A 20,746-nucleotide genomic window follows, 5' to 3' on the forward strand; every position below is an offset into this window, starting at 1 on the left:
GTAATGATTCCTTAAGTGATTCCTAAACTTTTGAGAGTAATTTCATTGTAGTCTTTAAAATTGTATATTCTTTAACAATAAATATCAGACTTTAAAATCATTATAACATTTAGGGAAAAAACATATTTTACAACATGATTTTACATAGGTTTAAGTTGTTAAAAGAATCAATATAAAAGAAACTATACAAATCTTGCTTGTTTATATTTATCACATCTGATACTCACTTATATATCGATCCTATACCATTAGAGCAATGATACTTTAACATCGCAAACATAAAAATACCCTTTTGACAATTTAATAAATTAATATTTTAATAATATATACATTTTATTTTTTAATTAAAAATATTATTATATTATTATAAATAATTGTCAAATGAAAGTATGGTAGTGACAAAAGAAGTCTTTTCATACATTTAATGTCTTTACACAGATTATAAATGTCTTTAAAACAATGTTGATGGTCCTGTGTTAACATTTGGTGCAGTTTTAAATCATATAATGACAACTCTTACCAAAAAAAATATTGTCACTTTCCTTTCCCACCCTTACCTTCCTCTCCCAACATACCTAAGTTGAAGGAAAATACCTAATGTTTGCAAGAGAATAACAAACAATGTCTTAAAAAGGAAACACATCCAAGTAAAATCAAACAAAAAAAATTAAACTTAATATGGTTAGATAGTTCAATGTCTATATCACAAATAATCGATAAAATATTTTATTACTCAATATTCTATTTTTATAAGAGGAAAATTGTAAATCCTTAATGATTCATGTCCCATTACACCTATAAAATTATTAATGTATATAGTTAAATCAACTTCTCTTTTCTATAATGATTTTCTTCTTCATATTAATTAATATAAGACTTTGAAAAATACCCACTTAAAAATAATACTCACTTAAGAACAACACTCATTTGTTATTTGCTACGGAGGTAAAGACACATTGTTGAAAAATTAGGTATTTATGTAGTTCACAGAATTGCAAAGGTAAACGGGAGCTAGATAATGGAGTCAAAAAAATCATATTAAACACAAATTTCAAAATATAATAGTTGAGTTTGAAACCCAAATTCTTAAAAGAAAGTTCAAATTTTGAAACAATTTTTTTTCAATTCTAAATTATTAGAGTTGATGGTTGTGTAAGTAACTAGTTCAAATGAGAGAAACATGTCTCGTTGTGTAACCTAAATGAGATAAACATTCGACTTCAAGACTATCCAAAAACAGTATCGGAAAGTTAGTTTTGACTTGGATAGTCTTGAAACGTCATCTGCAAGTTTACAATTAAAGTTGTTCACGACGCCATTGTAAACTTGCAGATGACGTCGTAATTGGCTAGCTAGCTTCCTCGTTCATTTGTGAGTTCAAAATAACTTTAATTTCTCTTCTTGTTAGTAATTCAAATCAAATTACAATTAGATCCTTGTGTATAATAATTAATTATTAAAAGTAAATAAATAAATAAAATGATGTGTAAAATAATGCCACGTGTTAAAGAATGAATGAGGGCATCAAAACATGTCTATTTGCTTTTCTCTTTAAATATTTTTGGAAAAATGTATTCATTTAGTTTATTCTCGTTTGAATGTGAGGCCAACTTAGGCTGATCCAAAATGTACAGAACAGTAGATCTTCTCCAATTTTGACCATTTCTCATCACTTGATTTTCAAATTTTAAAAACGATGTGCAGCAAATACACATGGGTTGGATTGTCAACAACCCTAATTCATAATTTCCACCATAATTTACACTCAAAGTGTAACCGAAGAATTGAATTTTCAACCAGTTTCTAAGGAAAACATGGCAACATGTATTCACACTACACAAAAGAACCTCTAATGCCACTTCAACAATGGAAAACAAAAGAAAAAAAAAAATTGATTAACAGAAAGCTTGAACCTTGTTCTTGAAAGCCTCAGAATCATCACCAGTTTTTGGAGAAAGTGAGCAATGAGTGAGTATCTTTTTTTCACTCCACCCTCTAACATAATCTTTCTTCTTACTCCCTTCATTCACCACCATCTTCTTCTCACTCCACCCTCTCACATACTCCTTTTTCTTCACCCTTGCATTGCTCATCACAATCTTCTTTTCACTCAATTCTCTAACATAATCCTTCTTCTTCACAGTGGAGATCACATACCACAAAACACTTGTATAAAGAGTTGTAGCAGATCTTCCAAACACAACCAAGAGCAGCAAAATCAACACCATAACCAATGGCAAATAGAAGTGAGGCTTCTCCAGATCCCAAGAAAAGTTCTCTCTGTGATTTTTTTCTATCTTGGGTTGGTTTCTTTCTTCAGTATCAGTTATTACTGATCTTGCTCTCACCCCTTTGAGTTCTTGGCTCTGGTGTTTGTGATCCTTGTTGTTTTTCTTCACCTTGACCACCACAGGAACAATATCATCAGTGCTGGAGTACACAAAGCGAACGAAAGAGATCTCATGAGGGTTCATCTGTGAATAAATCTTCTGCCTCTTCTCATCAAGATCAGCCAAAAGCTCAGAAAACTTGTCTAGACCACGACTCGAATAAGGGTTGTTTCTGCTATATTTTCTCTTATATTTTCTGGGGCTAGAAACAGGACTTGCAAGACATGGATCATCATCATATTCGTTGTGGAAAGTGCCACAAACAAAAGGGTTCAACGTATGCATGGAAATATGGTGTTAGAAGAGGAGAAGATTTGGTTTGAAGAATTCTGCAAATGTGTATGGTTGCTTAGATAATGGGTTTAAACAGAAAGAAAGAGAAGACTAGAACAAAGCTTAGCCTCTGAGTCATAAACAAAGACCTCAAAACTTTTACAATGATCTTAATTGAAGAAGCTTCTTTGGGGTATTAATGATTTTGACTAAAGAGAAGAAACAAACAATTTATATAATATGAATTTATAGGAATAGATGGCGTAGGAAGTGAGCTAAGAAATAATATAAATTTGATGAAGAACATGTTAATTTCTTGGGGAGAAGGGTATGGAATTAGTCTTTTGTCTGGTGAAACAAGTTCTAATATTTTGCTAATATTTTATATCGATTCATAACTAATTCTAGAAGGAACTAGGTTTGAATATAAAGTCCAAAATTATTTAATAGTGACAATAAATGTAGTTGTCAACTAAAAACACTGTGGTTGTGTGTGTGATATAATGATAAGAACAAGTTTTTTTAAATGTTTTTATATTACACTATATTTACTTTATCCATTATATAATTTTTGTAATATTTATTGTATGATCATCTTATGAAGCTTTAATATATTGATATTACAATTTTTATTGTACTATTCTTTAACCATTTAATATGACAAAAATACAATATCCATCTAAAAGAAAATTATTTTTACTTTATTTTATTTTTTTAATATATTTTAAGATATAATGTAAGAGAAATAGTATGATAAACAATAGAAAAAATAATTACCAAAAGTGAAAAATGTAATTAAAATTATTGGTATATTATACTGAAATATGAAATACTCAGACCGTGTTAATATTAATAAATTAAATTTTATATAAATATTATATCAACACATTTATCTCTGTCATTTTATATTATCCAGTTATTTAATTGTAACTTTTCTTAACACCAGTTTAATAAGTTGACTTAACTGTTTTTTACTATCAACTTCCAAACATGTCTTTGAACTAGTTTTGAGACAAATAACCTAAATTTTAAGTATGTATATATTTTAGTAGAACAATAATATGTTAAAAAATGTATACCTCATTCCACAATGTTGGTTTATATTTATTTGTGTTTAGAATGGAATAATTTTTTTGGTATGAGACATTTTCTATAATGATTTCATTTTCAAAATCTTACTCTTAGAAGTTTAATGTTCCATTTTCTTTGTCTACTTTTAATTTTTTCTACTCATTTATAATAACATTACTTTACGCTACAAAATAATCATTAAATAAAAATTGTTTTAAAAATAAAAAATAATTAATATTATATTAATTAAATTAGATATTCTTATAGAAATTTACAAAATTATTATTATTTAAAATAGTTTTTATTATTAATAAAATTTATAAATTTGTATCTAATTAGATGTAAGATTTTAGTTGTAAACTTTAAAATATAAAATAGTTGATAACTAAAATATCTATAAACAGCTAATTAGATATTCATTTAGAAACTAAATTTATAAATTTTATTAATAATAAGAATTATTTTAGATATTAATAATTATTTTATTTTTTAAAATAATATTTAATTTAATTAATATAAAGTTTTTTTTCTTTAAAAATAATTTTTATTTAACATTTTGTAGTGTTAGACTAAGAAACGAAACAACAAGTTTTTATAACATTACATATGAAATCCTGAACCACAGATCTAACACAGTGGAAAAAAGAAGAAGATAGTTTTATATATATTATTATGATATTGTTGTGTGGTATTAGTTAATTCTCCACGTTTAGTTGGGTTGACTTGGTGATTTAGATATCATTCAAATTGATTAATTATTTTTATTTAACACATCTCAACTCATCACCCTAATTTGTTTTTCACGGAATTTTTCTCCCTTTTATTTATTTATTAATTAGTGATAGCATTTTATTTATTAGTGATAGCAGACATGACGTACATGTCATGTGATATTATTTATCTATCTATAGATATACAGATATATATTATATTATATATATATATATATATATATATAAATATATTTTATTGTTGTTGATGTCAACTTCTTCCATTCAATTCATCATCTTTATTATATTAGGTTCTGTTTACTGAAAATTCTAGGCAAGTATATTGTCACCACTCACCAAGAAGTAGTGGCACTTCACCATTAAAATAATAAATAAAAATTAATTTTAAAAATTAATAATTAATTATTATATTAATTAAATTAAATATTAAAAAGTTATATCTAAATTAATTGATAAATAATTTTTAAATTAGTATTAATTAATTATAAAAAATTTAACTACTAATTATTTAAATTCTAAAGTTAATAGTTAAGATGTTGATAATTAGTTAGACACAAATTCAAAAATTATTTTTTATTATTAATAAAAATTAATTTAGATCACTACAAGAAAATTATGAAATAGAAACTAATTTTTAGAGACAAAAAATAATTAGTTGCTATAGTGACTAAATTAGAAACCATTTTAGATACTAAAAATTTGTTGGTTTCTAAATTAGTTTATTGTTAAATGACTTCTGAATTGGTATTTAATTAGCAACCAAAATTTTTTGTTACCAACTAATTATTTTTTGTCTTGTAGTGGATATTAATAGGTTTTTTAGTTTTTAAACTAGTATCTAATTTAGTTATTATGAAATTAATTTTTTTTTTATCTAAAACTAATTTTTATTTAATAATTTTTTTGAATTATGATAATTTGTAAAAAATTTGCTTGCATCTATTAAGCATTATATATATTATTTATATTTTAGTCAATGAACTGTTGCTTCAGATCTTATCTAAAATTAAAATATTCTAACCCCACTGTTCAAAGTTATTAGGAAATATACATCGATGTTTATGTGTACATTTTATAAATAATATGATCTGAATTTGCTACTGATTAACGTTATGTTCATAAGAAGATTTGTTAGGAGAGAAATAAGATTCATTTTAGTGTTTTAAACTTTATGAAAAATTAATCCCATGACTTCTAATTAAAATAATATTCTAAAAATACATTATATTCGTATCTTTGTATACGACTTTTATGCATGGGTGACTTCCGTAATTTTCTCTTATTTATTTTCATATGGAAAAAGGAAACATATACTAAAATTGAACATTATAATTATAAATTGAATAGTATAATAACTGTACATAACATTTTTTCCGTTGAAAATAACTACAGATAACATAACTATTTATAAAATTAATACATTGTAAAATTATATATATTACTACTTAATGTTGACTTTGCCTTTGAGTTTTCCTCGTGTGAGTTTCCTTCTATGATGAGATTTTATTAAATATTAATTATTCGGATTTATGAAATAAAACAATAAATCCAGAGAGATTACTTAGTTTTACAAAGAAAGAATATGTGTTTTTACAAAAACAACTTCCAAGATTTCAATCATATGATAAAAATAAATATAAACTCTCAATATTTTGAATTATATAGTAAAAATAATAATGGTCACTAAAAATTATGGACCATACAAATAAATAGATAAGTTATATATATATATATATATATAATGAATTTACTTGTGGTATTACAACAATTGATATTGAGAAGATGAACTGATAAGATTATTATCATGCATGAAAATGAGAAGAAAATGACTAGTCTAGATACCATAAACAAAACAACAAACTATGGAGAGATGATTCACTAAGAAAGGTGAAAAAAATCAATATAAATCTAATTCATATTGGAGATAGTCAATACTACTAGAATGACAAGGACAAATCAATGTCTAACCATGTATAAATATCATCTTAGTCAATTTCATAAGGTAACCAATTCTATGAAGAATTTGTGGAAAAAGTTATAGATAAGGGCAACCTAATACACAATGACACATTATCTATACCAATGAAAATGTGATGTATCAATGACACTCATTTTATGTGTTATGATTCTTATGATGAGGAAAATATTCAAACTTTGAGTTGGAATATATGTGGGACAATTAATGTCAAGGGTAAAAGATGTACTAAAGAATTTATGTTTTTATATAAACTTGTAAAGATTCTTTTTCTAGAATTTTTTTTTCAATTGAAACCTCGTTCTCGCATTCTTTGGGTTTGAGACTTCTGAGAGATTGTTGAGACACAATGTTATGCATAAGTTTGTGTTCACACTAAGAATTCATTTTTCTTGTGTTTACGTTGTTTGAAACTCATTAGTTCTTCATCTTGGCCGCACATATCTCGTTCCAAGTCTATCTCATGTAAACTACACTTGAATATTTAATACAAATTTGCTTTGTGAGAATACTTGAAGTATTTTAAATGTGTGAAGCTCTTATCTTAGAGAGCTTCTTCAAGTGACTAATCCTCTTTACACTTATCCTTTAGAACTCCATTCAAAAGTGGTGCACTTTTTCGTCTCTCTTGTCTTAATCCATTTTCTCTTGTTTTGCAACTTGTTCTTGTTAAACCTATCAATGTTCCACAAGTTTCATGTGTTCTTTCATGGGTTTTGGTTTCTTCAAAACACCTCTTAAGTTAAGAGATTCATCCACCTTATAAGGAATACATCAGTATGTGTATATCAATCTAATTTTAGTATATAAATATGTGCGAATTCCATTATAAGATCTCATATGTGCATATTGTATACTTAAGAAATCAACAAAGATGGAACATTAGTAGATTTTAAGTGCAACTACCAATACATATCTTTAATATCATCAATCATGTTTAATGTCGTCATAATACACTTTGAAAATGATGTTGTGGTTTGGAAGGAAAATCTTCAACTTATAAAATGATTCTCATTCACAGTTTCCCGGTTTGAAAGAAGATATTAAAACTTAAGATCCTAAAAAAAAAAATTAATATTTTATGTGATAAGCTATCTACTCATCATTATCCACTAATAATAAGAGATTTTCTTATTATTTTGTTATCTTACCCTTCAACCTTTTACAAACAATAATCTTTTAAAATTTTGATATTTTTCATATTTTGAAAAGTTGTCCTTATTTAAATAAATTATATATTTAAATAAAATCTCTAGCGAATTATTTGTTAATATAAATACTTTACATTGAAATAATTTTTTTCATTTAGGATGTATAAAGAATCTTTTGAAATTCATAATATTTTGTTAAACAAAATTATAATATAAAGTGAATATTTTTATATTTAAGATGTTTTGTAATATATTTTATTTAAAAAATAATAATATATATGTATCAATAAATTTTATTGATTTGTTACTTTTAATATTTTTAATATAGATGGAAAAATACATTTCCGTTTTTTAATTTAAATATAGTAAAAATAATAATGACATTATACAGGTAAATATATATTATGTAATGACTTCAGGTTACCAGAAACAATCTCATGAAGGAACACAAGTGTATATTATTAATTTTAATTTTTTTATAATAGAAGAAAAAAATCGAATATAATATTATTTAAATAGACATAATGGAGTGGTAATTGTTGGAAAATAAAATAAGGTAGCCGTTGGATTTGACATGGCGATCTTTCTCTAATCTCATTATAATCACTCTTCACAAAACAAAATCGTTGACAAAATATTAAAACCCCTTATTGTATAGTGAGAAAAATAGAAAAAAGAGCCAATATTTTAAAATTCAACGTGTCTTTGAAATGGTAAAAGTTATATTTTAAAATTTAACGATTTTAACAGTAATTAAAATAAATATTAATCAAATTCTATTATAACAATATTTTAAAAGAATAGTTTTTATACAAATTTTATTTCTTTCTATTTACCTTTCACTCAGGGAAGAATAATTTAAATAATGTATTTTTTCACTATATTTATCCAAACAAAAATATTCGTATGGTTTCACAAACCACACAGCCATAACATTAAAGCAAAATCATTAATATTTCTTTCAAAATATAAATTATTATCAAGAACTTCATTGTTCCTGTTTTCCTGGTTTTCTTAAACTGAGAAGTGAAAAGTCTTCCAAAAACAAATAATTGGAAGAACAGAGTAAACAAAAATAATCATTATTCTACCTAACCTATTTCATTAGAACATCTATTCCTAGTCAATTAATTATATTATTAATTGCATTAAACAAAGTAATAATTAACAATTAAAAATCGCTTTCACTAAATTAAAACAAAAAAAAACCTAAAAATTTGGGGCATTCCGAGAATCGAACTCGGGACCTCTCGCACCCAAAGCGAGAATCATACCACTAGACCAAATGCCCAGTATATGAATATTAATCACTTAAAATAATAAGACTATAACTTAAGTGATGAATGAAGCTTGTTAATAGATTCCAAAGTGAAGTTTGTTTTGGAAGTGGGGGAAGTAATAGATTAATACAAGCTGTCACCATAATTGGAGTGGGAGGGTAGATCTCAATAACCATAGCATCTACACTTCTACACAACCATCTTTCAACCTTTGTGTCAATCTTCATAGTGTCTCACATTTACTCACATCTCAACTTTCTATAATAAATCTCATGGTTGTTCATTCATGTAGATAAAATGTACAAATAAATATTTTAACCCCACCAAAAATTTAAAGAGATTTACACCCACATAGATTCATAATTGAATTAAATGTGAATATTAAGATGAGAAAAGCACTACTTTTTGTGGATCTATTCTGGTGCATATGCAGTCACCTTAGGGTTGTGTTTTGCAAAAGGTGATGAAAAGTCATCCATCATCCTTGTAACTCAAGAAATTATGTGTTACTGTTTCAGAAAAGTTGGATTCTAGAATGAAAGCTAGCAAAGCAAGCCAGCTGGATGTTGAATGATAAGGTGCTGGCAGCTGCAATTTTGAAGCCATGGGTCCCCACAAATTGCAAAGTGCCTTTCTAATCAAATACACATTACTATGTCATCAATTACCCAGTTGGATTTTCAGGATTTTGGTACTTTAATAACTGTTAATGCACTTGTTTAGGACTTAATTAGAGACCTTACTTGGTATTTATAATCTGAGGACCAATAACAACACATTTTGTCATAAATAAGATTTAAAACCTACTGAAGTTGATAATGATGGTAAGTATAATTCATATTTTGATCAGAAAGTATGAAAGAGGAATATTAAAAAGATGTTGGTGGATAATTTAAAATTATTGGTAAACAGATTGGAAAGCACTTGGGAGGGGTTTGAAGCAAAAGGGCAATGAATTCTTGCTGGTAGGCTCATGCTGTGCAGCTTTCTCTTACATCAAGTGAGTGTCCATGTGCCAAGGTGCTTCGGCTAAATTTGTTAATGATGTTAACAACAATTAGAGAAATGATGCATAAGGTTTTGGTAAAAAACAAAAACCACAGTTATTTCTAAACAGTTGAGTGGACAATCATGTCACGTACATGTTAGACTTAAATGTTTTTCTTAGTTTTTACGCATTTATATTCACAGTTGAAGACAGTGTTGGAACATTAAAATATACGAGAGAAAAGTGTGGTTAGGTGCTTAACATTTGATCAAAATGATTGTCACTGACATTATAATTGTTTGGAAGTTTGCTTTAGTCTCCGCAATTTTCTGCTTGCTTCTTCCCTTTTTTTCCTTGTCTCCTCTTCAATCCTCATTCTCCTGTTCTTCTTCTTGGTGACAGACCAATACTAATAACACACACGCAGAGATCATAGCTTGTGTTGGTGAGGTGAGAAGATAAAGCAATAATGGCATTTGCAGGAACAACCCAGAAGTGTATGGCTTGTGACAAAACTGTTTATCTGGTTGATAAGTTGACTGCAGATAACCGAGTGTTCCACAAAGCTTGCTTCAGATGCCATCACTGCAAAGGAACCCTCAAGGTCTTTTTCTCTGCCCCTCTTGACCATTCTCGTTAATTATATAGTGCATGTTTGTTTTCAAAGCAACACAAAAACAACTTATAGTTGCTTTCCAGATCCATGTTGGTTGATGATCAACATGTTACCAAACATATAAACAGTCTAGTTCAGGCTTCTGGTTTTGGATCTGATGTCTGCAATTGGTTATAAAAAGGGATGTGCTGGAATGAAAATTATGAGTGGCATCACTCTTTGCCTTTCCTATAACTAAGCACTTTCCTCTCAGGAATATTGTATTTCTTTGCCTCAAAACTTGCCAGGATTGAATGATAATATGTTTTAGAAGACTGACAAATAATATAGGAACCACTTTCTCTTTTGGTGTATTAAGGCCTGATAGCACATTGCAGTTTTCATAAAAGGAAGTTTTCTGACAGATTAATGTATCTGCAGCTTAGCAACTACAACTCTTTTGAGGGAGTTCTTTACTGCAGGCCACACTTTGATCAACTGTTCAAAAGAACTGGGAGCCTTGACAAAAGCTTTGAAGGTATCAGGGGATCAAGAATTTAATTATTTAATGTCTCACTGTGCTTTTCATCTTAGTTACTCAACCCCAATTCCTTTTGCTTAACTAGGGACACCAAAAATTGCCAAGCCAGAAAAAACTTTGGAGGAGGTAAGAAATCTTAAGTCTAGGTACTTACAATGCAAAACAGAACACCAGATTTTCAGCCTTTATCTAATCTTTTATATGTTTTAATCAGAAACCTGGAGCAGCCAAAGTCTCAAGTATGTTTGGTGGAACAAGGGAGAAATGTGCTGGTTGTCAGAAAACGGTGTATCCCACTGAGAAGGTAACAATCAATCGTAATGTTTGTCTGCTAACACAAGTTAAGGCCACCAAAGCATCTATCATTGGCAAACAATTCATCTTCCTAGTCTAATATAAAACCTTGATGTTGAGTAATGAGTTCAGAACTACTTGTTCTGCTTATGGAAACAATATTTGTGATTATGTAGGTTACTGTGAATGGAACACCTTACCATAAGAGTTGTTTCAAATGCTGCCATGGAGGGTGTGTTATCAGTCCTTCCAATTACATAGCACACGAGGGAAAACTCTACTGCAAACACCATCATATCCAATTGATCAAGGAGAAGGGAAATTTAAGCCAACTCGAAGGTGACCATGAGAAGAGTGAAAGTAACGGGAAAATCAATGGTGAAGAAGTTTCTGCGGAGGCATGATGAAAGATTCTTGAATCCCAGAATTTGATTTTTCAAGTTCCATATTTGTGCACCATATGTTTCTGCGTCTCTCATCTTTTACTGTTACTTGCAGTCCGGGAAGCTCACCCGTGACAAAAATGGCATTCAATTTTTTGTTAGTTGAAGTGTGTGGATCTTTATCATATGTTTTTGGTTGTTGTGGGCGTTTGATTCAGAATGTGTGATTCAGAAGTACTTGTTACTGCACTTCTTGAAACTCTCATGGACTTCAAATTCATATTGATATTATATACATGTTACAATACACAAATTTGGTTTTCCACTATCCATCTACACAACTTCCCGTCCAATTATTGCACAGAAATGCAACCAACTTCCATTCCGTCTCAATGGAACAATGAGGAATTCTCCCTCTGAATCCAAGTATGATATACGACAGTTGAAAAACAAGATTTTACTTTTAGACTTATTAAGCATTCTCATGAAACGCCACATTCTTTCGAGATCACTAAAACCAAAGAAATGGAAAACAACCAAATGAGTTTCAGTAGTTTAGATAAAAGGTATGGGGCAATAGGAAAATAAAATAAGCCTAAATATTTTATTTTATTATTGCATGTTAGAGAGTTCTGCTTATATACTAATTTCAGTCTGCATCTAGTAATGTAAAAGGAGTCCTGATGTTATTGTAAGTGAAATATTTGAGCAGATAAACGTAATGCAAAAACCTCAGAATTTGTTTAAACTGATGAGAAAAGATGCGATGGAGAGAATAGAATCAATATGTGAATTAGTTGCCAACATTCGGATTAATTAAAATACTTACAATTGGCACACTTCCACCAAATGAAATGAAAAGTTTCCTCCATTCTACTATCAAATATCAAGACAACGATATGATAATTTTATTTTATTTCATTTTACTTATCCCTAAATATCCAAACAAAACCAGTAAAAAGGCTTTAGTTCACAGGCAGATCCGTAACAAAGTTTTTGAGTTCCAACTACAAAATAAAAGAAGTCAGAGGTAAAGTGGTGGGAATGGCATGTTCATGAAATTAAATAGCTATTGCAAGAAACTTTCTGCCTACACCATAGCAAAAAGAAGAAACTAACGATCGAACATCAACATGAGAGAGGGAGGGGAAGCAAGACAGGAGGATATCGTCTAGGAGAATTGTTATTATTCAAACAACACACTATGACACAAAGTTTAGGTGAAGCTAACAATACACTATGCCACAAAGTTTAGGTGACATCTGGCTATATAATTTATCTATGAACAGACAGAAGGGAAAATCAATCGGTAGAAGATTTAACAGTATCGACAATACAGCCATTATGTACAATATGTTCCATGTCTACAACAAAATTATCCCAAAGGAATCCAAATCCAAAAGTACCATTCTGGTACTGCCAAATCCTGCCCTCTGCACTCCTTGGATTTATTGTCCCGGCAAGATTTGGAACAAATAAATCATAACTTGAACTTATGTGAAGAATTCTATTTACCACATTTTTTGACAACTGGACCTGCTGATCATCCGACGAAGGGAACTGCGCAGGAGTTTCATTGTCCGGTTGAAGTGGTCTAAGATGAACCCGACTGGCATACAACGATTCTTCCTCAAGAGAAAAGGGAGATTCCAGAAATGTAGCATTCGATGTCCAGAAAACTGGGGCATATCCTGAAAAATGTTCTGGAGGATCCCCAATCAGCCGGCAGGAAATGCCTCCAATATCATCATATGCAACAAGGTAAAATGCTAGACTCATATCGCCACAAATTCCCTGCAACAACCATAGTAAAAAATCCAATGAACCATCATAAAGCTACATGAAAATCTCTACCGTCAATCACTCATCTTCAAAATCATCATAAGATCTAAAAGAAAACCGAAAATTTTAGAGCATATCCACGGGTCCCTCAAAATGCAAGCATCAGAGACAAACAGCAGCTATTCTATATTGAAATGAATTCAATAATAGATGCACATGATCATCCAATCCAGATCCACACTTATCCACATTGTCTAATTAAGCGACCACAAAGATCAAAATGATCCATCTCTCTACATCTAGCTACTTCTCAATTTCCAACTACAACAATCAAGGTTTTAAGTTGAAGTTGTGTTTTCACCGCAATCCTTGACATTGCGGAAAAATGTGGCCATAATTGCGGTTATAGAGAGCCCCAAAACCGCCGAAATTGCAGTTTCAACATCTTGATCATGACTATTTCTGTTGTTCATTTCAACATTCAACAGATTGATGATTATGACTCAATAAACTGTGAGATGAGACCATGTACACTAATCCCAACACTAGTAAATGATATCAATCATCAAATCACGTGAATGATATGAAACCACCAGTGGCAACACAAGTGAGAACAACAACAACAACAACAATTGAGAGCAAAGAACCACCTTCCAGAGGCCCTGCAAGGGCCTCTCCGGTGTCGGCGAGCAATTAACAATCTTGACAAAATGCTGAGGCTCCCACTTCCGCCTGGCGAGCCTCTCCTTCTCCCTGCGGCGCTGTCTACGGGACCGGTCCCCGCCGGGACTCCGCGGGTTCGCGAAATGCTGGTAAATCTCCGCCATCAGTTTTTCCGGGGGCGATCCACTCTCCACAACCTCATCTCCGCAATCATCACTGAGAGAACCCCTAAACTGCTTCTCCTCCACAACAAAGTGCGTCCTCCCCATGAAACTAACATCCACAGCAACCAATTCGCTCTGAATCCCGCGTTCCACCCCGGGTTTTCCATCAGGATCCAGAAAAGTAACGACATCCCCCTCCTCGGAGAGACTCATCCAGAGAAAGGGCGTTTTGGTGACTCCATAGGCGCGCGATTCGGAAGGGGAAACCCTAGAAGCTGAGATAAACGAGGAGCCCCACTCGAAGAAGAGCAACGAGGGGTTGCCGGATCCGCTGCGGCGCCAGAAGCCGAGGAGATTCTCCCAGTGGTGGAGGGTATTGTAGAGGTGTTTGTAGGAGATTGTGCCCTTGGCTTTGCCCCATTGGGTGATGCGGGTCCTGGAACCCCACCTGCGCTGGCACATACTGAACCACAGCTTGGAGTCACGGGCGCAGAGAGAACCCAATTGCTTGGAGGTGCAGGCCAGGGTGGCGATTTCCGATGGATCGAGGAAGGAGAGGATGCAGACCTGAATGTCCTCGGGGAAATCGGTGAAGGAAGACGAAACGTCGTCGTTTTCTGGATTCGCCATTTTCCTGTGTTTTCTTCGAAATAAATGAAATTGAGTTGAAGAGGAAGAGTGAAGTGGTGGAGAGAGATATAAGGTATATGGTGTTTGGTAGATTCTTTGACGCTATGGAATCATTCCTTCAACCTCCATTACTACGATTCCTTAGGGAAACCTTCTCTCAGGAATGTGTCGTGCGTACCATTAAAACGACAACCACAAGCGTCACGCCTCCAATAACATGCCTGCGTTTCGTCCTCTTTTTTTTTTCTTTTTTCTTTTTAATATATATCATAATCACTTTAGTTTACACACAAATTAAAAAATATGTCAAAATTAAAACTTCTGGTTTTTTATTTATTTATATATAAAGATTAAAACAAAAAGAGTACAAGGTATTAAAAGTAAATAAGGAATTCAAAATTCATTTTTTCAAATTGTTGAAAAAAGAAGTTGTGTAGTATACGTTATCTGCTAATTGTATGACTAGTCAACGATTCTACGTGTCACACGATTTTGTTTAAGAATATAATTAAAATTAATTAAAGTCATGAAAATATAATTAATGTTAATTAAAATTGTGAGAATATAATTAATGTTAATTAAAATAGTGGGAGTGCTTTACAACTTCTCCTATCTATTTCATTCACACATGCACAAAACCAAACTAACATTTCTACATGTTTATTAGTAATATATGAAATAGTGTAATTTCATACTTAAATTTTCATTGAATTTCAAATTACTACAAGATTATACACAGAAGACAAGTTTCAAATTGTGACGGAAAGAAATTATCACAACAAGCAAATTGTTAAATAGTAATTAATAGTAGAAAATCACTAAATTTAAGATTATTTTATTAATTACAAAATTATTAATATCTAAAAGTAATTAAAAATTTAAAATAATTTGTAAATTAGTATCTATCAATATTTTAGTTACTAATTAAAACTAATAATTAATTTAGATAACAATTTAAAAATTATTTTATAATATTTTATTAATAATAAAAACTACACTAAATGCTAATAATTTTTTAATCTTTAAATTAGTTTATAAAATAGTATTGATTAATTATTTTTTTATGTATAAATATGGTTATTATTTAATTATTTTCTTACCATGTATAATATATAATGTATCTGTTTGATAGACTTTAAAGGAATGAGAATTTGTAGAGTATTTTTTAAAATATTAAAAATATACACAAAATATACAACTAACAAACAACCTGGGAGAAGAAAAAAAAAACATCCTCATCACTTTGACATTAGTGTAGTTTGATTACTTATCAGGATTTATACCTACCAAAACATAAGATTCTTTTAAAATAAAAACTACCAAATTTAGATATACCTTCAAACCCTCTCTTAAGAGTTATTAGGGAAGAAGGTGCTTCCTTCTGGAAAAAGAAAAAACACAAGAATAATTTACAGTATTATATATAGTTTAGTTTTACTCATCTTCATCTTCATAACTCATAAGGTACATTGCATTTACTTATATATGTTCCTTTCTCCTAAACATTTTCATGTGTTCCAAATCCCAAAACAAGGAAGAATACTTCATATCTTACAGTTAGTACCATCAATTCAACTCTGTGTTGAAGCTGAATTGTAGTAAGAAGAGACTGTGAAATGAGAATGAAGAATTCTCAAACATCTCCACCATTACTCCCTCTCCAAAGACCCAGAGTTCCTTGCAACATTCCAATCACCAGAAGCAGCAGAACCCTTCCTCCTCAACCTTCCCCCATCAAAAGCCTTCACCACCAACCCTTTCACCCTCTCAACACTAGGGTACCCTTTCTTGTTCAAAAACTCTGAATAACTCTCCAAAAATTCTGCATATGCAGGCACCACAACCCTCAGTGTAGCCTCCCTCATCTGCTCCCTCAAATCCACATCAGGTATACTATACACCCCTCTACCATGCTTCTCACAAACCTCATTCAAACCCTTGAAGAATGTCTCAACCTTCTCACTCACCACTCTTCCCACACTCCCCTTTCCTTCCTCCCTCAAATCCTCACCATCCAAAACCTTCACCAAACCCCCCCACGCTTGCTTCTGATACAAGTAAGCACATTCCTCCGCCACAGCCTTGTAACCCTCCTTCATGCACTTCTCCCCCAACACCTCACCCAGCTGCGTGTTCTTCGTCCTCATGTAAATGTACCAATACGTGTTCATCGTGAACACATGCACCAAAACCTTGTCCCTACAACACTCTCTCTTTGACTCTATGTTCCTCTGAAGCGCCTCCATCACGTTGGAAATCGCATGCTTCAACAAATCCTCGTCCGTTAACGTCTCATTACCACCAGTTTCAGAACTACCACCTTTACCTCTCCATGTTTGTTGTGTTCGGAGAATCTTGATCATGGATGTTTTGTAATTGACGGTTGTTAGGTATTTGAGGTAGTTGATGGCGTAACGTACGAGCTTGGGAACGGAACCGTCTTGCGGAGGTGGAAGACCGTCTATGTTGCCTTCTATTTGGAGTCCGAATTCCCAGAAGACTTTGCTGGAAGCATCGATGATGAGCTTCTCCAACTCACGGAACCGCGTGCATATGTCTGCGCCAGATTCTCCTTCGAAGATTTGTGATATCTGGGGTTTGAGTTTTTCCAAGGATTCAAACATGTCCAATAGTTTGAAGAGCTTCTGGGGCTCTTTGCTGCTTCTGGCCACGCCTTCTCCGAAGCGAAAGAACACGGCCATGATCTTGTCGGATATTTTTATGAAGCATTCTGGCCAAACTAGACCCTCCATGAAATCGCCCAGGACTTTTTCGCAGAGTTTCTTTTCTGAAAGTAAAACCTTCTTCACTGCCACTTCGAAATGTTGAATCCAAAGGGTTATGGCTGTTTCTAAGGTTTCCCACTCCATTTCGTCGATTCCTTCTGGGGTGTATGTTCGAAGGTAATCAGGGTTTAGCTTCATCAGTGCCTTCGCAGCTCTTCTGTATCTCGCCTTCAATAATGTTAAGCAAAAAACTTTATACACAACTTTTTTTAAGCAATTAAGAGGAAGGCAAAACGTTGCTTTTATGTAAATATATAATAGTTTCATATGAACTAACACATTATTACTATGAACATGTGGTGATGCGATCATTGATCCTAACAGTCGGAACATGTGAATGTCGAGTACTTTTGTAAACATAAGTTTCATACAATAAGAATGAATCATAAATTTATCAATTTTTATATTTTAACAGACAATTGAAGAACATGTGAATAATATTATCGGGGATGTGATGAGATGAAGGTTGAAGACGTACCTTGAGGTATATATCAATGCAAATGTCCATGCAATCATTGGCAGCAAGGGTGGTTGAAATTCTTGTGAGGGCTTGGACCTCCATCTCCGACCCCAGTTCCCTTTCTTCACCACCATTGTGGTTCACCAAATCCCGCAGATTCCGGTGCTTCATCCTCAGCAACAGCTCCTCAAACTCATCTTGCACGTGCAGCAACGCCTGATCCAACAACCCCTCGAACCTCATCTCATCCACCTCTCTCTCATACAACACCTTCAGCGTCACCAACGCATCCTTCAGTCTCACGTCCCTGCCCTGATCCGCAGCCTTCGTCCTGCTCACAAACTCCACCACCTCCTGCAGCCTCTGAACCACCATCTCCACCTCCTCGCATATCTTCTCTATCCCCTCCTTCACTTCCTCCACGCACCCCACGTACTCCACCAGCTTCTCCAACCTCCTCTGCTGCGACTTCTCCGACGACAGCTCGGCCGAGAAGGTCACCAGCTTGGCCTGAAGACCCTCCGTGCGCTTGAACGTGTTGAGGAGTTCCACCGCCGGGGAAACAGCTCTGGTGATTCTGGCGTCGAGGGCTTTTCTGGACATGGTAAGGGACTGCAGAGGGAGGATTCTTCTGGAGGCGGTTGAGAGCGATTGTTGGTGGAGAGAAAAGCGGGTCTCGGTTTGTGTGATGTTGTGCTGTGCCTCCGATGAGGCTTGGAGGAGGGTGTTGAGGTCGGAGCGTGCAGAGTGGAGTTTGAGGAGTGTTGGGTCTTGCGATGCCATGGGTGTGGGGCATTGGTTGGAGGGTGGAGATGGATGAGTGAATATATGAAGAGGCAGAAGAAGACGAGGTCGAAAGGGAAGTCATGAATCGATGTGAACAAGGAGACATATGGCGTTCCATTGTGGGAAACAAACAAAACGACAACTGGGTACCTTAGAATATGCAAAGCCGGTGTCTCTATTCCCTCGTTGCATAAAAAACTATCACTTTATTTTGTAGGATATGCTGATGATACTAATGATTAATAATTAATAATAGGTTAAATACTTTTATCATGTAATATAATCTAAAATTGATTTTTTTTTCTAAATTTTATATCTTCCATCAACTTGTATCATGAAAATGATGATTGAAATAGGTATTTCTCAATGTGAAATAGTTATATTACGTATCATTTCAATATTACGTATCATTTCTATTGAGTTTGGTAATTGTGACTCTACAAGTCTTTTCGATGATTAAGTCAATAAAAACACAACGATGATGATAAATTCTTAACAAAGAACTAAGAGCAAGAGTATAGAATAAAGTTTAGTTAGGGTGTCTCCTTACTAAGAGAGTCACCACCTATTTATAGGCTTGGTTGGACTTAGACCATTAAAAAAAACATTGAATGCTCATATGTGATATAAATGAATTTTATAACAGTAACCTATAATCGTTAGTAATTTATAATCAATTTATGATTTGATTTATGTGTCTTAAATATAATATTAAATGGACAGTTATTGTTTGATTTATGTGCCTTAAATATTCTATTAAATGAGCGATTATTAATATGAATATACTCGATCATGGAGTATGTAAATAAATAATTATTTCACATACACCCTCTCAATCATTTTCCTACTACAATATCTATCTGTATGATTTAAAATTTGAACATGACAAAAAAAATAGTATAGTGTTATAATAAAAAGAAAAAAAAAACATAGTAATATTACTAATTAACAATAATAATATTATATATTAAGAGTGATAGATGATGCCCTAATGAACTTCATCCTCTCTAATATAATACTAACTTTCCACTTTCCTCCCATTTTATCTTTCTACTCTTTTACCTTATCATCATTTCTTTTCCTTATTCCATTATTCTTGGTGTCTTTTTGCTGTTATTATTTTATGGGCTTTTCATCGCCATGCATATTTTTTCATTACTTAGAACTTCTTTCATCGCTAATTGAGTCGAAGATGGAATAAACAAGGCACAATATACCAACTTTTGACTTTTTCACGTACAAGACAACAGTAAGTTTCCAAGTGTTTAAAAATCAAATTATAATTAAGAATATGTAAAATACACTCTTGTTATCACACTATAAGATTAGGTTACAAGTGCATTTGTAATTTTGGTTAAAGACTAAAATAAAAGCCAAGCAAGTGATTTATATTTATGAATGCCTTACGAGATAAGTGAAAAAATAATATAAAACACAGTTAAAAGGTGAAACACTTTGAGTTTAGATATATGAGAAACTAAACAATTGTCAAAAAAGTAGATATAATATTGTATTGATTACAAAGACAATCGATATACAATACTCCAATATTTTCAAAATTATCACTGTGTATTTTTACATTGATTTCTAGTACACTGATGTGATTGTTAGATACGTAAATCAATGTTTTTAACTAATATTGTCTTATTTCCAATTTTCAATATATATATTATTAACAAATGTATTTCTTTTTTATTTTTTATATTTTATTAAAATTCACCATTTAAAATTTAGATATGCACAAGATGAAATGTAGGATTTAAGAAATGCTTTTAAATACCATAATTATGAGCTTAAAAATAG

The 20,746-nt window shown here is 31.9% G+C and overlaps 3 protein-coding genes and 1 non-coding gene across 7 annotated transcripts; 1 reads left to right on the forward strand and 3 right to left on the reverse strand.

Annotated features, from left to right (window-relative positions):
* Positions 1-8,810: 8,810 nt before the first annotated feature.
* Positions 8,811-8,882, reverse strand: TRNAP-UGG (transfer RNA proline (anticodon UGG)). Its single transcript has one exon. It is a non-coding gene; the product is annotated as a tRNA-Pro (tRNA).
* A 926-nt stretch (positions 8,883-9,808) lies between these two features.
* On the forward strand, positions 9,809-11,997 carry LOC137816562 (LIM domain-containing protein WLIM1-like). Of its 4 annotated transcripts, none has more exons than XM_068619751.1 (6): positions 9,809-9,871; positions 10,262-10,463; positions 10,896-10,992; positions 11,081-11,121; positions 11,210-11,299; positions 11,466-11,997. In XM_068619751.1, exons 2-6 carry the CDS (start codon positions 10,329-10,331, stop codon positions 11,691-11,693), a joined length of 591 nt encoding a protein of 196 aa, XP_068475852.1. In that variant the 5' UTR covers positions 9,809-9,871; positions 10,262-10,328; the 3' UTR covers positions 11,694-11,997. The 4 variants fall into 4 exon arrangements, with proteins under 4 accessions (XP_068475852.1, XP_068475853.1, XP_068475854.1 ...); XM_068619752.1 differs by having other exon boundaries at positions 9,830-9,891; XM_068619753.1 differs by lacking the exon at positions 9,809-9,871 and adding an exon at positions 9,974-10,107.
* An 840-nt stretch (positions 11,998-12,837) lies between these two features.
* LOC137816560 (F-box protein At3g12350) lies at positions 12,838-15,150 on the reverse strand. Its single transcript, XM_068619749.1, has 2 exons — positions 14,105-15,150; positions 12,838-13,466 (listed from the first exon to the last, which is right to left on the reverse strand). Exons 1-2 carry the CDS (start codon positions 14,909-14,911, stop codon positions 12,975-12,977), a joined length of 1,299 nt encoding a protein of 432 aa, XP_068475850.1. The 5' UTR covers positions 14,912-15,150; the 3' UTR covers positions 12,838-12,974.
* Positions 15,151-16,431: 1,281 nt separating this feature from the next.
* LOC137815405 (exocyst complex component EXO70I-like) lies at positions 16,432-19,002 on the reverse strand. Its single transcript, XM_068618546.1, has 2 exons — positions 18,176-19,002; positions 16,432-17,865 (listed from the first exon to the last, which is right to left on the reverse strand). The coding sequence occupies exons 1-2, from the start codon at positions 18,938-18,940 to the stop codon at positions 16,561-16,563; spliced, it is 2,070 nt and encodes a 689-aa protein (XP_068474647.1). The 5' UTR covers positions 18,941-19,002; the 3' UTR covers positions 16,432-16,560.
* Positions 19,003-20,746: the final 1,744 nt, after the last annotated feature.

This window comes from Phaseolus vulgaris, chromosome 1, assembly GCF_000499845.2.
Source record: "Phaseolus vulgaris cultivar G19833 chromosome 1, P. vulgaris v2.0, whole genome shotgun sequence".
In the NCBI taxonomy this organism is placed as follows: Eukaryota; Viridiplantae; Streptophyta; class Magnoliopsida; order Fabales; family Fabaceae; genus Phaseolus; species Phaseolus vulgaris.